The 16,642-nt window shown below is 43.2% G+C and overlaps 1 protein-coding gene across 1 annotated transcript in view; it reads right to left on the bottom strand.

Moving 5' to 3' along the window:
* Nucleotides 1-372: 372 nt before the first annotated feature.
* The window catches only part of LOC124022445 (adherens junction-associated protein 1-like), an 86,590-nt gene continuing 70,320 nt past the window's right edge, over nucleotides 373-16,642 (bottom strand). Inside the window, exons 3-6 of the mRNA XM_046337366.1 lie at nucleotides 6,277-6,364; nucleotides 5,877-6,119; nucleotides 4,692-4,823; nucleotides 373-3,886 (exon numbers count right to left, since the gene is read on the bottom strand). Of these exons, the coding sequence (XP_046193322.1) occupies nucleotides 4,751-4,823; nucleotides 5,877-6,119; nucleotides 6,277-6,364 (404 nt within the window). The 3' untranslated portion in view covers nucleotides 373-3,886; nucleotides 4,692-4,750. The remainder of the gene's footprint in view (nucleotides 3,887-4,691; nucleotides 4,824-5,876; nucleotides 6,120-6,276; nucleotides 6,365-16,642) is intronic.

Below are 16,642 nucleotides of genomic sequence, written 5' to 3' on the forward strand. Positions count from 1 at the left end.
TAAAGTTTGGTGGATGAGGAATAATGCTACAGTATACAATGACATTCTAGACGATTCTGTGCTTTCAACTTTGTGACAACAGTTTGGGGAAGGCCCTTTCCTGTTTCAGCATGACAATGCCCCCATTCACAAAGCGAGGTCCATATGGAAATAGTTTGTCAAGATCGGTGTGGAATAACTTGACTGGCCTGAACAGAGCCCTGACCTCAACCCCATCGACCACCTTTGGGATGAATTGGAATGCCTACTGTGAGCCAGGCCTAATCGCCCAACCACAGTGCCCGACCTCACTAATGCTCTTGTGGCTGAATGGAAGGAAGTCCCCGCAGCAATGTTACAACATCTAGTGGAAACCATTCCCAGAAGAGTGGAGGCTGTTATAGCAGCAAAGGGGGGACCAACTCAATATTAATGCCAATGATTTTGGAATGAGATGTTCAATGAGTAGGTGTCCACATGCTTTTGGCCATGTAGTGTATTTCAAGACAACACTTTCATATGTAACAATTTGAAAGTATATTGGAAATTTAAGAAATGCGCATTGGGGACAATGCTTGGGAGGATATTCGAACATCTGAGGCTTGTAGACAGCACTCGAGGAAACCTTTCACATTAAAGAAATTGTGCCCTTGATATTCCTATGATGTTCCAAACTTCCTTTAGAATATTGAGGTAAAAATGGTGTAGTATGTAGCTGGCTTTAAACAATCATGCTATCTAAAAATCTGATCATGAAGATGTTCATGAAAGTGGAGAATTTTGTTGCAAAACATTGGTGGTGTTTGTCATCATCATATGGTAGAAAGACATAATAAGTACATACCCGATACATTTCAGTACCAGCATAACCAAAACATAAAAATCCTTGTTCATGTACTTGTTCTCTGCAAATGCAAAGGGGAGTGAAATATTTACCCTAAAAACCCTGTTCTCTTTATTACTGTACTTCTTTCTGATCATTTATCTGTGGTTTCAACTCATGCTAAATAGTACAAGGTCATTGGCCTAATAGTTTTCCCTGCCTTTAAAGAGAAAACTGACACATATGTCTTGGTCTCTAGAGTGGTTACATGTAGTTTTAAATATTACAGCAAAAATGAGCAAACAATTAACTCAGTCTAACTTTCTCTCATAACAATTATTCTTGGGTTTACATTACTTCCCCTTTTCACCATGACTAATCATATTTCCAGAAGCAAATATATTTCATATGAAAATGGTTTGTCAGCATTTGATAATTGTGCATCTTCTACCAACCAAACCCCAAGCATCAGCACGCCGATCTCATCATAGTATACAATCAAAATACCTTCTCTCCCTAGCTTTGTTACTTCTAACAACTTTTTCAGTATGTGAAATATTGCAGTGTCTATTTAAGTATTGTATTGATTAGCCAAATATATAATACAGGTACTGCTTGAAAGTGCAGGTAGGAAGCTTGGCACAAGGTTATTTTGTGTTGTGAAAGAAATACGGTAGTTCACATGTAAACAAAGACACTATCCCGACCTAGCCAAACCTTTCCCAAAAAGAGACAGGTCTTTAAAAATAGAACATACCTGTACACAAATAGAAGTAAATATATAGAAAATACATTTACACATGTATAATATACAGTTTAGTAACCCTCAGACTATCAAGATAACACTTTTTGTTCAAAAAATATATGTTATGTTGACGCAACTTGGTCTCAGCGTACATGTTTGGATGAATTGGCATGGTCGTTCGTGGTGTTTTGCTGTGAGAGTGGTGTACTAGGAGTCACAGTTGCACCACAGCCACAGATCCAAGGTCAGTTCTTTACCCCTCCAGTTACATAAGCTTGTGATTTAGGATCTGTACTATGGGTCCACCTCTACCTTGAGCTCTGGAAACAGAATAGCTGAAGCCTGAATCTTGTCCATCTCATTGAGTAAGTGCAGATATCAGCCCACATCCGGACAAGAATCCAGTCCATCTTTAAATATGTACATATTGCTGTCGACACCGAATAATTGCAATCACGTGTTGTTCTTGTTTGTGCTTTCTACCTACCCACTAGCGTAATGAAATGTTTTGTGTTATGTTCAAGTGTCCTGACTCACTAATAGTGGAATTGTATGAACTAATCAATTAATTAATGTATTACATGTGGCACAGTCTTCTAGACTCTGATTGGCTGCTCCTAATCTCCCTAGTTCCACATCTCATTGATGATGCTGGAGGTTAAGACGAGGCTGATGTTCAACAAAATCGCATCTATGAGCAACCCTCAGGAACCAGGAAAGAACATGGTTGTTTTTCACTGTACTGCACTTGACATGAAAGAGAGATAGTGACATAAGTGAGCTTTAGGGAGGAACATTATTAAAAATAGTTGTGTCTGCATTCACAGCACAAGATATACAGCTAATTTGGACCTAATTTGGAGGAATACTTTACCATTTTTATTCAGATGTCCTGTTAATTTCCATTTCTTGATTTGCATGTATTTCAGAGATTATGGTATTGAAAATACTACTCCTGAATGTAAATACTTCTCGCACAGGGCACCATTTGTAAAGGTGTTTGATGATAATATGATCATTCAAATTATAATTCCAATTAGGATGTGCTTGATAAATGCAACACAAAAAGGTATTGTGATTCCCCCAATAATATACAGAAATCACACTTATTAATGGCCTTAGGAGCATTGTTTGATAAATCTGACCCTTGGTTGTTTTAAGACTAATAAGACAAATATTTGCAATTAGACACTGGGAAACAGTGGTAAACACCGATTATTCATATAGTTCAGAGGAGATATTCAATATTTCTCACTTACTGTAATTGTTGAGTTAGAATAATTATATTCTTACAAGTTCATTCTAAATTCCACCCTTGTGCGGTACCGCTCATATCCTACCACCACTCAAAGTAACTCATCATGTCTTATCCCTTGTGAATAATGCTTGGGATGGAAAATGAAATGAAGACTTGTGTATTGGACACTGACCTGAGTCAGTACATATGTAAACATACTGCTAATCCTCTCTGTTTGCTTTAGCTATTCAAATTCAGATAGAACTGAACACAACAGGACATAGGGTATGCAATGTTCGACAGCCATAGAGCCCTTTTTTTATGTAGTTAGCACAATCCAAAACCTTTGACAAAAAGGACATAGCGAAAGGGAAAATAATCTGGGTTTGGATTCGATCTCTGATTGGACTGTTAATGGCGTTCCGCTGTCCAAACATCATGTGGTATGGAATTCTACTGTTTGGGTTCTGACTGACTGACCTCTTTGCGTATATAAAAATAGACAGACTACTCTGGTTTTAAAATGGGACATAGTAACAATGCATTAAATGTAGGTGTTGACTAAAGCATTTACCGTTTTCTTTTCTTTCCCCCCTTGCCCTCAATGATTAGTGCTTCATATAATATATATTTTTTGGACTATTTCAGAAAACATATTCAAATACTTAAACATATTTTTTTCTTCATTTTTCTTTAAAAAGAATATGTTTGATACAAGGTTAATATAGCACTGTCTTTAGTTGTCCATCAATTGTTGTTCTGTACAGATTATGGCACATAGTGGCGTAATTGGCACATTGTTCAGTAATACAGCTCAGCTTTTTCCACTGAGAGCAGATCCTCCAAGTCTCCTAGCTCTCCAAGAAACCTAGTCCCCTTCAAGGTGACGCTGACGTAGATGGTCTTCTCTGGCACGTCCAGTAATGTAGTTATATATTAACTCTAACTAGATATCTAAATTAACACAGGTCTCTGGAAAATAGTATAGAGTGGCAGCGGTATGGCTGCTCGGTTTGTCATCATTTATAGAAAAATAAATATCTTCATCTGTGTCGTTTTGAGTCGCTTCTTTATCTTGGTTGGAAAAGTTTACCAAAGGATCCTGTGGAGAAAAATCTTGACATTAGCAAGTAAAATTGTCAGAAGAGCTGTAGAAAACCAATAGCAGTAGTTAAAGCAAGATAAGCATGTGTCAAACTCAACATTGAACACAGTAAATAACCTACAATATGTTGTGTAGCTGCCAGTTGTAAGTACCATGTCACAATGTGCATCTACATTGCAATAACATTGTTTATGCCCATCTAACTACAACGGCTCTCCATGGTCTTTAAGTCTGCAGTGCTGGGGCGTTTTAGTTCTTTCTCTGACTGAGACCAATGTCTGTACAGACGATGGTCTTGGCCCTCTTCCTCCTGCTACTGTTCCTGCAGTTGTTCTATTCCTTTTCAAAGCTGGGTCAATAACAGACGTGTGGCCCCCTGGGCTTTTAGCCACACACTAGCCCAGTGCATGTGTTTAACTTTCATGCTTGGAATTTCAAATGGAGGCAATCCAGCTTATCGGTGATGCATAAAAAATACAGGAAAGTCAAGGGAAAGTTCCCCTTTCCCATAACAAAACATTGAAACAATATTACACTGGCCACCAGAATGAGGGCCGCAACCCCATAAATACGTAATATTTTTCATAAAGGCTAGGTTGTTGAAGAGCATGAATCAAACATAATTGGATTATAATTGCTAATGAATGACCTTTGGTGATCTTGCCATTAAATAATATTTTCCAGGGCAGTTTATGAAAAATCCATGCCGAAATAACAACCATATGCATTTCCCTTCTATTCCCAAACTGCTTGGGAAGGCTCAGGAAAGGATTTGCGGAGGGGAAATAGACATAGTACTCACCAGAGCATAAATTCAGGAAGTGTGTTCCATCGACGTGATGTAAAAAAGGCTTCAGATAGTCAGCAGGAGATCTCGAACCACTTCTCTGACACAAAGGCCACAGGAATCAGCTGCCTTTCAGTGGGAGAAGGTCTGTAGGACAAAGGATTGAGACACAAAGATAATGAGAGCCTGAGTCCAGGAGACACTGTAAAGAGGTACTTTGCAAGGAAAACAATACCACTTACAAAAAGAGGATTTACACCATTTAGGGCAAGGACTTTTTCCGAAATATGTGATTATACCAGGAGAAACTCCTGTCCCGACTCATAATCAGTGTTGGGGGTAATGCGTTACATTAATACGATTACTTTTTGCGGTAACGAGTAATATAACGTAGTACTGTACCAATTTGAGAAACAATATTACAGTTATTGATCAAAGATACAGTAGGTATCCTATTTCTATTATAGTTATTATATGTGATGATTATTCTGTTGTCCTCTCACCAAGTTCCTGTTCATGCACGCATGCCCTACTACAGTACTGACCGTTTTAGTTGAAAAGTGGCATTTAAAACATTGTTTCTCAGCATGGAAGTACTCCCATTATTTTGATTTGGTAGGATGACAAAATGGCAAGAATATAACTGTAAAATGTAAACTGTGCCCAGGAGAGAAACACTTTTCCACTGCTAGAAACGCAACCTCCAATCTCTTGAAGCACCTTCAAAAGCAACACGCCAAGACAAAATTCATAGCGAAAGAACCCCAAGGTCTGACCACCCCTGCTGAAGATGACTGTAGGCCTACCTCATCCAAACAATCAAGGCTTGTTTTGAGGAGGACAGGCTGTGGGAGCTAAGCTGGGTATGTAGCAGAAATACTGCCCTATACCCCTCTTTTTTGTGTTGCTCATTATTAGGCTACTTGAGTTGGTGTATAGGGCCTATGTAACGTTTACATTGTGTTAGGATGCGCAACATTTTGGGGGGTAACTTTTTACTTTTCCCAGGGAGTAATAAGTAAAGTCATTTGTTATTGTTTAAAGAAGTAACGAGTTGCAGGTAATATATATGCTTTTTTGAGGAAAGACCCCAGCACTGCTCATAATAACCAGCCCAAAAGTGAGAAGGAAGCACTTACACAAACAGTGATCAAACTGACCCAGAAACCTAGTGCTGAGAGCGATTTAATGCCGGTGTACCTATTTCCGTTATAGGTGGTCTTGTATATAGGGGTCTGCTGGATCATCTCGTCTGTGTAGACGGGCACGGCGGTGCGCACACACTCGCGGGAGCACTGCAGGCTGTCGTTGTAGGCGGTGAAGATGTCCACTTTGTTGGGCACGCGGGCAGGGGTGAAGTCGGTCAGGTTCTGACAGCTCTCCTCCTGCTGGTGGATCTTCCGCTGATGGCTACTGTGACGGCCATTCCCCGACTGTACACAGCTACAAAAACACGTACCAAAGACAAGAAACAAACATAAAATCATACCTTGTACCACTGTGGATGAGTGGCTCTGGTAAAAGCCTAATTGAAACTTTCAAAAGCGATGTGTTGTGTGTGTGTCAGGAAGTAATTGCAAAGTAAAGGAATCTTTCCTACCAGTTTTTAAGGACAAGTGTAGTTATCAAGGCTGCAATGACCATAATGAGAGACACAGTGATTGTAATAATCTGGTGAACTGCCAGACCTGCAAAGAAAGAAGGACACAAAACACAAAGAAGAGCTTAGTCACGAAAGGCTGGTAGTAATTTGCCATGTTACAGAAAACTAGTAACATTTTAAGGATGTTTTTGAAAAACCATATGCGCTCCACATAACACCAAGGGCAATCTACTCAAGGTCAGAGGAAGATATCTGTGAAGGTATTGATCATTCTCTCTTCATTATTTAACAGATCTATAAAGTATTTAATCAAAGCCAACCACCTGCATATTAGATTAGTTATCTATTTTTGTACAACAATTTTACAACTTCTCCTGAACTGGTGGGAACCTTAAACCTCACTTTGAGTTTCTTAACTCTTCTCTGATTCAAAGTGAATTCAAAGCACTAATACTTTTCACTTGTCCAAACTTAATCTCAAAGTCTTTACCTCAAAATAACCAATAGTTCAGTTCAAATACAAATGTACATGTTATCCATGCCTAAGCTGTTATTGATGAACCCAGACAGTTTTTAAGTTCATATTTTGGGTTAGCTATGTTCCAACTCAAAATTGGGGTCATCAACTTTCAAAGCAGCATTACTTTCCCGTTACTTTCTCCAATGACAGAAGTTTTTGTAAAAAATATAATAAGCTTAGGATCCTGTAACATATTTAGAATGTTGAAAAAACATCCGCCACAATATCAATTCATGTCTATCAAGGCGCTAATAAGAACAAACAAAAACATATGCACATTTCTACAGGGCATATAACATGGTTCACAGTGGTCACCCCTCTCTGCTTATTGTGACACAAACCTCCAACCATGAGTCTCCATCCACCAATCGCAGCCTTGCTTTTGCACAATGCCGAAAAACAAATGCGGACTTCCAGATGTTTCGCTGGTTCGAATAATTCCGTATGACTGAACTACAAAACACTATGGTTTTACTTAAACCGTGGAGAACCGTGCAAGGTGCTGATCCCTCAGTTTAGGAGGAATAAGGTCATCTACAGACGCAGTACATGTCAGCACCACAGATTTCTCTCTATGGCCGACATACAGTATGATGAGGTGGTGTGGGGTTGGGAAGGGGGGGGAACAATTCACCAGCAATGAGTGGGCCACATGCAGCATGATGAAAACGTCCTTGCAGGCCCATACATCCAAACCCTCATCAGCCAGATGATTGTCTGCTGATTCAGTCTAGTTAGTCTTCGGGATAGCTCAAAAGGAGCAGCCACTCAGTCATTGTAAAATGCTAGCTCCCTCATTGTGCATATACATAACAAACTTCTGTGGGCAGGGCACAAAGCAGCCAGGTCAACCTTGGATTCATGATTTCTCTGGCTGTCTCAGGAATGACTCCCTTCCTTCGCCGCAATCAGTCCCTCTGCAGCAAAGACACATTAACTTATCTGGCAGTCATTTGGATCTTTCTCTCTTGCTCACTCCCATGCCTCCCTTCCTGGCTGACATCAAGGCTTAAGTTGAAAGTGTGGAGTAATAAATGAATACCTGTCCAAGTTCATGGATAATAGATCATGGATCGATAGCCCACTTCTCCATGGAGAATTGTTTAGTTTTACATTCATGTCGGCATGAAAGGCTTCTCTGGCAGAGATTTCCAGCTTATACCAAATTCATATCAGGCTGAAGCCCTGGCCATACAAATACAGTCTTAGGTCTCATTATAACCTACTTTTAGAGCAGTGCATTAACAAGACAAGATAATGTCAGATAATGATTCCACTGACACACCCGGGAGACAGCCCAGATGATTCTCTATCCCTGTCCAGAACTGAAAGAATTGGCCCTGCCAGCTCAAACTCATTGTGCTCTAGCAGTGAGGCTGAAAAATCACCTTTAGCAGTCACCTTGCTTTAGAGGTGCTGGGTTAGGTTTTGTTTGGAAGAATCAGTACCAGACAAAGAGAGAGGGTGTGAGAATGGGAAAGAGAGAGAATAAGAGATGGACAGAAATAGCTACTTGACCCCTGTGTCAGCAGAGTTTGGGGCACACCAAGGCTCCTGGAGAGAAATAAATTAGGTTTTCACCTTCATGGTCTTGACAGTTTGATGAACATGCCATTGACAAGCATGGCATTTTAAGAAAATCTCACTATCTGCCTTTATTAAAGACTACCTAGCCCAGCCCAGTAGGGGAACAATCTAATATAATATCAGCAACAGATGTAAATAGTTTATCAAACACATTGACCTTAACATACATATATACTGTACAGTACCTATGTGTATGCACATCCAGTTAAATAAACAGTAGTGGATAAAAGCCTGTGGCAAAACTCCACAGCCAGTTGATAAAAATCTAGCAGCACTATAGCTCTTAATTGGCAACAACAACAAAAAAACATACTGCCAACCTTGAAAACGAAATGGAACACTGACGTCAATCTGAAAATGGTACCGGAAGCAAACAGTGCATTTAGTAATGAAGCCATCCACGTTTGAACCAGAAACTGTGTTCTCCCCTATAAATGGACATTGGCTTAGCTTCCCATCACAGGGGGCCCTTGACCTTTGCTCAATTTCATAGCCTGGCTATTTTAATTGCTTGTGGGCATTGATTTTAAACTGTTATCAGACCATTTGTGCAGGAACTGCTTTTGAGCGGGTTTGTCCTCCCAAGATGGCCTCAATAACAAAAACATTGCCGAGCAAAGGAAAAATATGTGGAACTCCGTTTCTAAGCAAGGAGTTATTTGAAGCTATAAGGCAATCATTCTAAATGGCCATTAAGCATTAAGGCCTAATGCCTCTGTACAGCCCACGTCCGCTAGCAGCATTAAAGCTCATGAAAAATGTGGGAATAGCCCTCATTTGTGCATGGATATGTTGTCGAGAGCAAGCCAGCCCTCCCTTCCTCCCACCCATTGCAAATGTACGGAATCTGTCCCTCATTTATAATGCATTAAACTTCCTGGAGAGTGTGAGGGTTGACATGCAGTGAGACTTAACCCCCCTATCCCCTCTGCTCTTCCCCGTGGCCCCTCTCCAATCCATCCTCTCAAATGTGGTACCTGAGCGGGGAGGGATGGGAGAGATGGGGCAGGGGAAACCTTCTGTCGAAGCCTGCTGATGGCTCACAATTGCCAATTAACGCTGGTGTCAAAGTGTCAATCTGACCTGATTTCCACTGAGTCACCGAGCAATCTAAAACACTTACAGAAGAAGAGAGGGTGCTTCTGAAGAGAGAGAGAGAGAGAGAGACAGAGACAGAGACAGAGACAGAGACAGAGAGAGAGACAGAGAGAGAGAGACAGAGACAGAGAGAGACAGAGAGAGAGAGAGAGAGAGAGAGAGAGAGAGAGAGAGAGAGAGAGAGAGAGAGAGAGAGAGAGAGAGAGAGAGAGAGAGCCAATTATTCCACACGCCTTTTCTCCCAATGTCAAAGGCAGCATTGCATAATTCAATCACTCTAGATAGCAAACTTTAACAGTCGAGGAGATTTGGTCAGACTCTTGCTCAAGTTCCGCTGATTTTGTTACTTACCAGTAAATGCAGTTGTCATGCATTCCTGTACTTCATTTGGGGACAGTTGGCTATGAAATACTTATTCTAGTGTTAAAGAGCCACTGAACACAACGATTGGCACGTGTGTCTTTCAGTTGCTCATTAGTCTTGGAGGTGTGTTTCCTGACCGATTCTATGCAGAATTAATCTAAGATAACTCAAGAAATCTGTGGTTTGTTTTTATGGTTTTGCCAATGATGTTTTAGTTGCGCAATTTGACATCTAATTAAGGTTTTGGTGCAGTATTTCTCAAGTAAAAGAATTTGCAATGTTTTGTCTTATCTAAACAAAGTCGGAGCTGCTGGGCAGGTCTGTCTCACTCTCTATGCTATTGGATAGAGAGCAATCACTGCAGCTGTTCACCCCATGTTAGTTGTCAAATGAACATCGTCAAATTAACACCTAAACTGAATTTACCTGTTGTGATGCACGGATGTTTCAAACTTTAAGATGAGGCTGACTATATGACCAAAATGATCCTACTTACACTTTGTGGTCAATTTTGACAGAACTATTTCTTCCTTGAATCAATGCTTTGTATAGGCAGTCACTTTTTAAGTACAGAAAGGGGATTGCCACCAACAAGTGGGACTACATAACAGAGAGAAAGTTTTATGAGTGTGATCTATTCAACCGTGTTCCCTGGCATATCCTCCCCACTCAATTATCGGACTTGATATTGATGTTTCTTCATGCTGTCTGAATTTGTGTAAAACAAACAAATGACGTTAGAGATTGCATTCTAAAATAGGTACACCAACACCTCATATTTCTAGTTGACATTGGGTAAAGGAACAATTTGCTATCTCCTGACCTGTTTGGATGAATAAGGTGTTATAGCTAGCCAATACAGAAACAACAAAAGGTATTTAAAATGGTCGCTTGCCAATAGTGCACCTTTTCCTCTCAGAGGAGATGTCAGCCATGAAAGAGCTGTGCATTGGAAACATGAAGTAAAACAGCATCTGTTCATTCTGGCTACTCTTCATCTCTTCTTGGCCGAGTTTCTATAAATCAGAAGGCTCGACTCTGCATGGCTGTCACCGGGCATCAGCATTTAAGTCCAGATTTAACGCTCGGGAAGAAAATTCATTTTTACCCAGCTTATCGAGAGTAAATATAGAGTAATGGTGAGATTATTAGATTGCCATGGTAACCAGTGGGGAAAGTTTCTCTCTTTCTGCCTGAAGAGCCTCTCACTCTATTGTAGCCTACACCTCTACAAGGCTCTCAGAGGTCACAATGTAGCATTGGTGGCGTGGCGTTTGTCAAATTTAAAAATAGATACCTAACTGCAGCACTCGAGTACTGTACTTAACGTACATTTTATATGTGCTTCGGGTGGATTCTGGACTTGCTTATTTAACTGACTGTTCGTTTCACCTCACCTCTTCAGAGTGTGATAACAAGACCTGAATTAGCAGCTGCAGCAGGTTCTATACATTTACATTTACATTTACATTTAAGTCATTTAGCAGACGCTCTTATCCAGAGCGACTTACAAATTGGTGCATTCACCTTATGACATCCAGTGGGACAGTCACTTAACAATAGTGCATCTAAAACTTAGGGGGGGGGGTGGGGTGAGAGGGATTACTTAACCTATCCTAGGTATTCCTTAAAGAGGTGGGGTTTCAGGTGTCTCCGGAAGGTGGTGATTGACTCCGCTGTCCTGGCGTCGTGAGGGAGTTTGTTCCACCATTGGGGGGGCCAGGGCAGCGAACAGTTTTGACTGGGCTGAGCGGGAGCTGTACTTCCTCAGTGGTAGGGAGGCGAGCAGGCCAGAGGTGGATGAACGCAGTGCCCTTGTTTGGGTGTAGGGCCTGATCAGAGCCTGGAGGTACTGAGGTGCCGTTCCCCTCACAGCTCCGTAGGCAAGCACCATGGTCTTGTAGCGGATGCGAGCTTCAACTGGAAGCCAGTGGAGAGAACGGAGGAGCGGGGTGACGTGAGAGAACTTGGGAAGGTTGAACACCAGACGGGCTGCGGCGTTCTGGATGAGTTGAAGGGGTTTAATGGCACAGGCAGGGAGCCCAGCCAACAGCGAGTTGCAGTAATCCAGACGGGAGATGACAAGTGCCTGGATTAGGACCTGCGCCGCTTCCTGTGTGAGGCAGGGTCGTACTCTGCGGATGTTGTAGAGCATGAACCTACAGGAACGGGCCACCGCCTTGATGTTAGTTGAGAACGACAGGGTGTTGTCCAGGATCACGCCAAGGTTCTTGGCGCTCTGGGAGGAGGACACAATGGAGTTGTCAACCGTGATGGCGAGATCATGGAACGGGCAGTCCTTCCCGGGAGGAAGAGCAGCTCCGTCTTGCCGAGGTTCAGCTTGAGGTGGTGATCCGTCATCCACACTGATATGTCTGCCAGACATGCAGAGATGCGATTCGCCACCTGGTCATCAGAAGGGGGAAAGGAGAAGATTAATTGTGTGTCGTCTGCATAGCAATGATAAGAGAGACCATGTGAGGTTATGACAGAGCCAAGTGACTTGGTGTATAGCGAGAATAGGAGAGGGCCAAGAACAGAGCCCTGGGGGACACCAGTGGTGAGAGCGCGTGGTGAGGAGACAGATTCTCGCCACGCCACCTGGTAGGAGCGACCTGTCAGGTAGGACGCAATCCAAGCGTGGGCCGCGCCGGAGATGCCCAACTCGGAGAGGGTGGAGAGGAGGATCTGATGGTTCACAGTATCGAAGGCAGCCGATAGATCTAGAAGGATGAGAGCAGAGGAGAGAGAGTTAGCTTTAGCAGTGCGGAGCGCCTCCGTGATACAGAGGAGAGCAGTCTCAGTTGAATGACTAGTCTTGAAACCTGACTGATTTGGATCAAGAAGGTCATTCAGAGAGAGATAGCGGGAGAGCTGGCCAAGGACGGCACGTTCAAGAGTTTTGGAGAGAAAAGAAAGAAGGGATACTGGTCTGTAATTGTTGACATCGGAGGGATCGAGTGTAGGTTTTTTCAGAAGGGGTGCAACTCTCGCTCTCTTGAAGACGGAAGGGACGTAGCCAACGGTCAGGGATGAGTTGATGAGCGAGGTGAGGTAAGGGAGAAGGTCTCCGGAAATGGTCTGGAGAAGAGAGGAGGGGATAGGGTCAAGCGGGCAGGTTGTTGGGCGGCCGGCCGTCACAGGACGCGAGATTTCATCTGGAGAGAGAGGGGAGAAAGAGGTCAGAGCACAGGGAAGGGCAGTGTGAGCAGAACCAGCGGTGTCGTTTGACTTAGCAAACGAGGATCGGATGTCGTCGACCTTCTTTTCAAAATGGTTGACGAAGTCATCTGCAGAGAGGGAGGAGGGGGGGGGGGGCGGAGGATTCAGGAGGGAGGAGAAGGTGGCAAAGAGCTTCCTAGGGTTAGAGGCAGATGCTTGGAATTTAGCGTGGTAGAAAGTGGCTTTAGCAGCAGAGACAGAGGAGGAAAATGTAGAGAGGAGGGAGTGAAAGGATGCCAGGTCCGCAGGGAGGCGAGTTTTCCTCCATTTCCGCTCGGCTGCCCGGAGCCCTGTTCTGTGAGCTCGCAATGAGTCATCGAGCCACGGAGCGGGAGGGGAGGACCGAGCCGGCCTGGAGGATAGGGGACATAGAGAGTCAAGGGATGCAGAGAGGGAGGAGAGGAGGGTTGAGGAGGCAGAATCAGGAGATAGGTGGGAGAAGGTTTGAGCGGAGGGAAGAGATGATAGGATGGAAGAGGAGAGAGTAGCGGGGGAGAGAGAGCGAAGGTTGGGACGGCGCGATACCATCCGAGTAGGGGCAGTGTGGGAGGTGTTGGATGAGAGCGAGAGGGAAAAGGATACAAGGCAGTGGTCGGAGACTTGGAGGGGAGTTGCAATGAGGTTAGTGGAAGAACAGCATCTAGTAAAGATGAGGTCGAGCGTATTGCCTGCCTTGTGAGTAGGGGGAAGGTGAGAGGGTGAGGTCAAAAGAGGAGAGGAGTGGAAAGAAGGAGGCAGAGAGGAAAGAGTCAAAGGTAGACGTGGGGAGGTTAAAGTCGCCCAGAACTGTGAGAGGTGAGCCGTCCTCAGGAAAGGAGCTTATCAAGGCATCAAGCTCATTGATGAACTCTCCGAGGGAACCTGGAGGGCGATAAATGATAAGGATGTTAAGCTTGAAAGGGCTAGTAACTGTGACAGCATGGAATTCAAAGGAGGCGATAGACAGATGGGTAAGGGGAGAAAGAGAGAATGACCACTTGGGAGAGATGAGGATCCCGGTGCCACCACCCCGCTGACCAGACGCTCTCGGGGTGTGCGAGAACACGTGGGCGGACGAAGAGAGAGCAGTAGGAGTAGCAGTGTTGTCTGTGGTGATCCATGTTTCCGTCAGTGCCAAGAAGTCGAGGGACTGGAGGGAGGCATAGGCTGAGATGAACTCTGCCTTGTTGACCGCAGATTGGCAGTTCCAGAGGCTACCGGAGACCTGGAACTCCACGTGGGTCGAGCGCTGGGACCACCAGAGTAGGGTGGCCGCGGCCACGCGGTGAGGAGCGTTTGTAAGGTCTGTGCAGAGAGGAGAGAACAGGGATAAACAGACACATAGTTGACAGGCTACAGAAGAGGCTACGCTAATGCAAAGGAGATTGGAATGACAAGTGGACTACACGTCTCGAATGTTCAGAAAGTTAAGCTTACGTAGCAAGAATCTTATTGACTAAAATGATTAAAATGATACAGTACTGCTGAAGTAGGCCAGCTGGCAGTGGGTGCGTTGTTGACACTACACTAATCAAGTCGTTCCGTTGAGTGTAATAGTTTCTGCAGTGTTGCTATTCGGGGGCTAGCAGGCTAGCTAGCAGTGTTGTTTACGTTACGTTGCGTTAAAAGAACGACAATAGATGGCTAGCGAACCTAGAAAATCGCTCTAGACTACACAATTATCTTTGATACAAAGACGGCTATGTAGCTAGCTAAGTAGCTAGCTACGATCAAACAAATCAAACCGTTGTACTGTAATGAAATGAAGTGAAAATGTGATACAACCTGTGAATGCGACCGGGTAGTTGAGTTCTATACAGAAGACGTTGGCTAGCGTTGGCTAGCTGTTGGCTAGCTAGCAGAGTCACCTACGTTAAGGACGACAAATAGCTGGCTAGCTAACCTCGGTAAATTAAGATAATCACTCTAAGACTACACACTCTAAACCTAAACAACACAATTATATTGGATACGATGATACGAAGACAGCAAAGACAGCTATGTAGCTAGCTAACACTAAACTAATCAAGTCGTTCAGTTGAGTGTAATAGTTTTCCCAGTGCAGCTAATCAGTGGACGTTAGCTAGCTGGCTAGTGAAGACTACGTTAGGACGGCGAAATACGATAATTACGCAATTATCTTTGATACAAAGACGGCTATGTAGCTAGCTGAGAAGAAATTGCTAGGATAAGACAAATCAAACCGTTGTGATATAATGAAATATAATGAAAAAGTTATACTACCCGTTGGAGCGACGTGCAGATGCGACCACTCGCTCCAACAGTGCATTCATCACATTTTTGGTGGGATTTCATTTTTACTTATTGACTCCACTGCCTCGTTTTACCTCTCGACTTCAGAACGCGATAAGGAGACTTGAGCGATCAGCCAGGAGGATGGACGGCAGTTTTAATCATCTCAAATCCATAATGAAGCTGACAGCTCCATCTGCGCGGTTTTGAGAGAGCTGAGCGGAGCTAGCACAACATCACCGGGAACAATCAGCCAGCATCTGGAGGCTTAAATCTACTTTCCACAGTGGGCCACAGGATCACTAAAGAATAATGATCAGAAAAAGGCAAATACACAAATATTGTCAGAGCTTGTTGCTGGGCACCTAGGTGCTTCACTGATATTACATTTAATCTATTTAAATTATATTGGTTACGTACACTTACAGTTGAAGTAGGAAGTATACAAACACTTAGGTTGGAGTCATTAAAACTAATTTTTCAACCACTCAACCAATTTCTTGTAAACAAACTATAGTTTTGGCAAGTCGGTTAGGACATCTACTTTGTGCATGACACAAGTAACTTTTCCAACAATTGTTAACAGACAGATTATTTCACTTATAATTCACTGTATCACAACTCCAGTGGGTCAGATGTTTACATCCACTAAGTTGACTGTGCCTTTAAACAGCTTGGAAATGTCCAGAAAATGATGTCATGGCTTTAGAAGCTTCTGATAGGCCAATTGACATCATTTCAAGTCAATTGGAGGTGTACCTGTGGATGTAGTTCCAGACCTACCTTCAAGCAGTGCCTCTTTGCTTGACATCATGGGAAATTGAAAGAAATCAGCTAAGACCCCATAATTGTAGACCTCCACAAGTCTGGTTCATCCTTGGGAGCAAATTCCAAACGCCTGAAGGTACCACGTTCATCTGTACAAACAATAGTACGCAAGTATAAACACCATGGAACCACGCAGCCGTCATACCGCTCAGGTAGGAGACGCGTTCTGTCTCCTAGAGATGAACGTACTTTGGTGCGAAATGTGCAAATCAATCCCAGAACAACAGCAAATGACCTTGTGAAGATATTGGAGGAAACAGGTACAAAAGTATCTATATCCACAGTCAAATGAGTCCTATATCGATATAACCTGAAAGGCCGCTCAGCAAGGAAGAAGCCAATGCTCCAAAACCGCCATAAAAAAACAGACTACGGTTTGCAACTGCACATGGGGACAAAGATCGTACTTTTTGGAGTAATGTCCTCTGGTCTGATGAAACAAAATTATAACTGTTTGTCCATAATGACAATCGTTATGTTTGGATGAAAAAGGGGGAGGCTTGCAAGCTGAAG

This window comes from Oncorhynchus gorbuscha, linkage group LG03 (assembly GCF_021184085.1).
Source record: "Oncorhynchus gorbuscha isolate QuinsamMale2020 ecotype Even-year linkage group LG03, OgorEven_v1.0, whole genome shotgun sequence".
Lineage (NCBI taxonomy): Eukaryota > Metazoa > Chordata > Actinopteri > Salmoniformes > Salmonidae > Oncorhynchus > Oncorhynchus gorbuscha.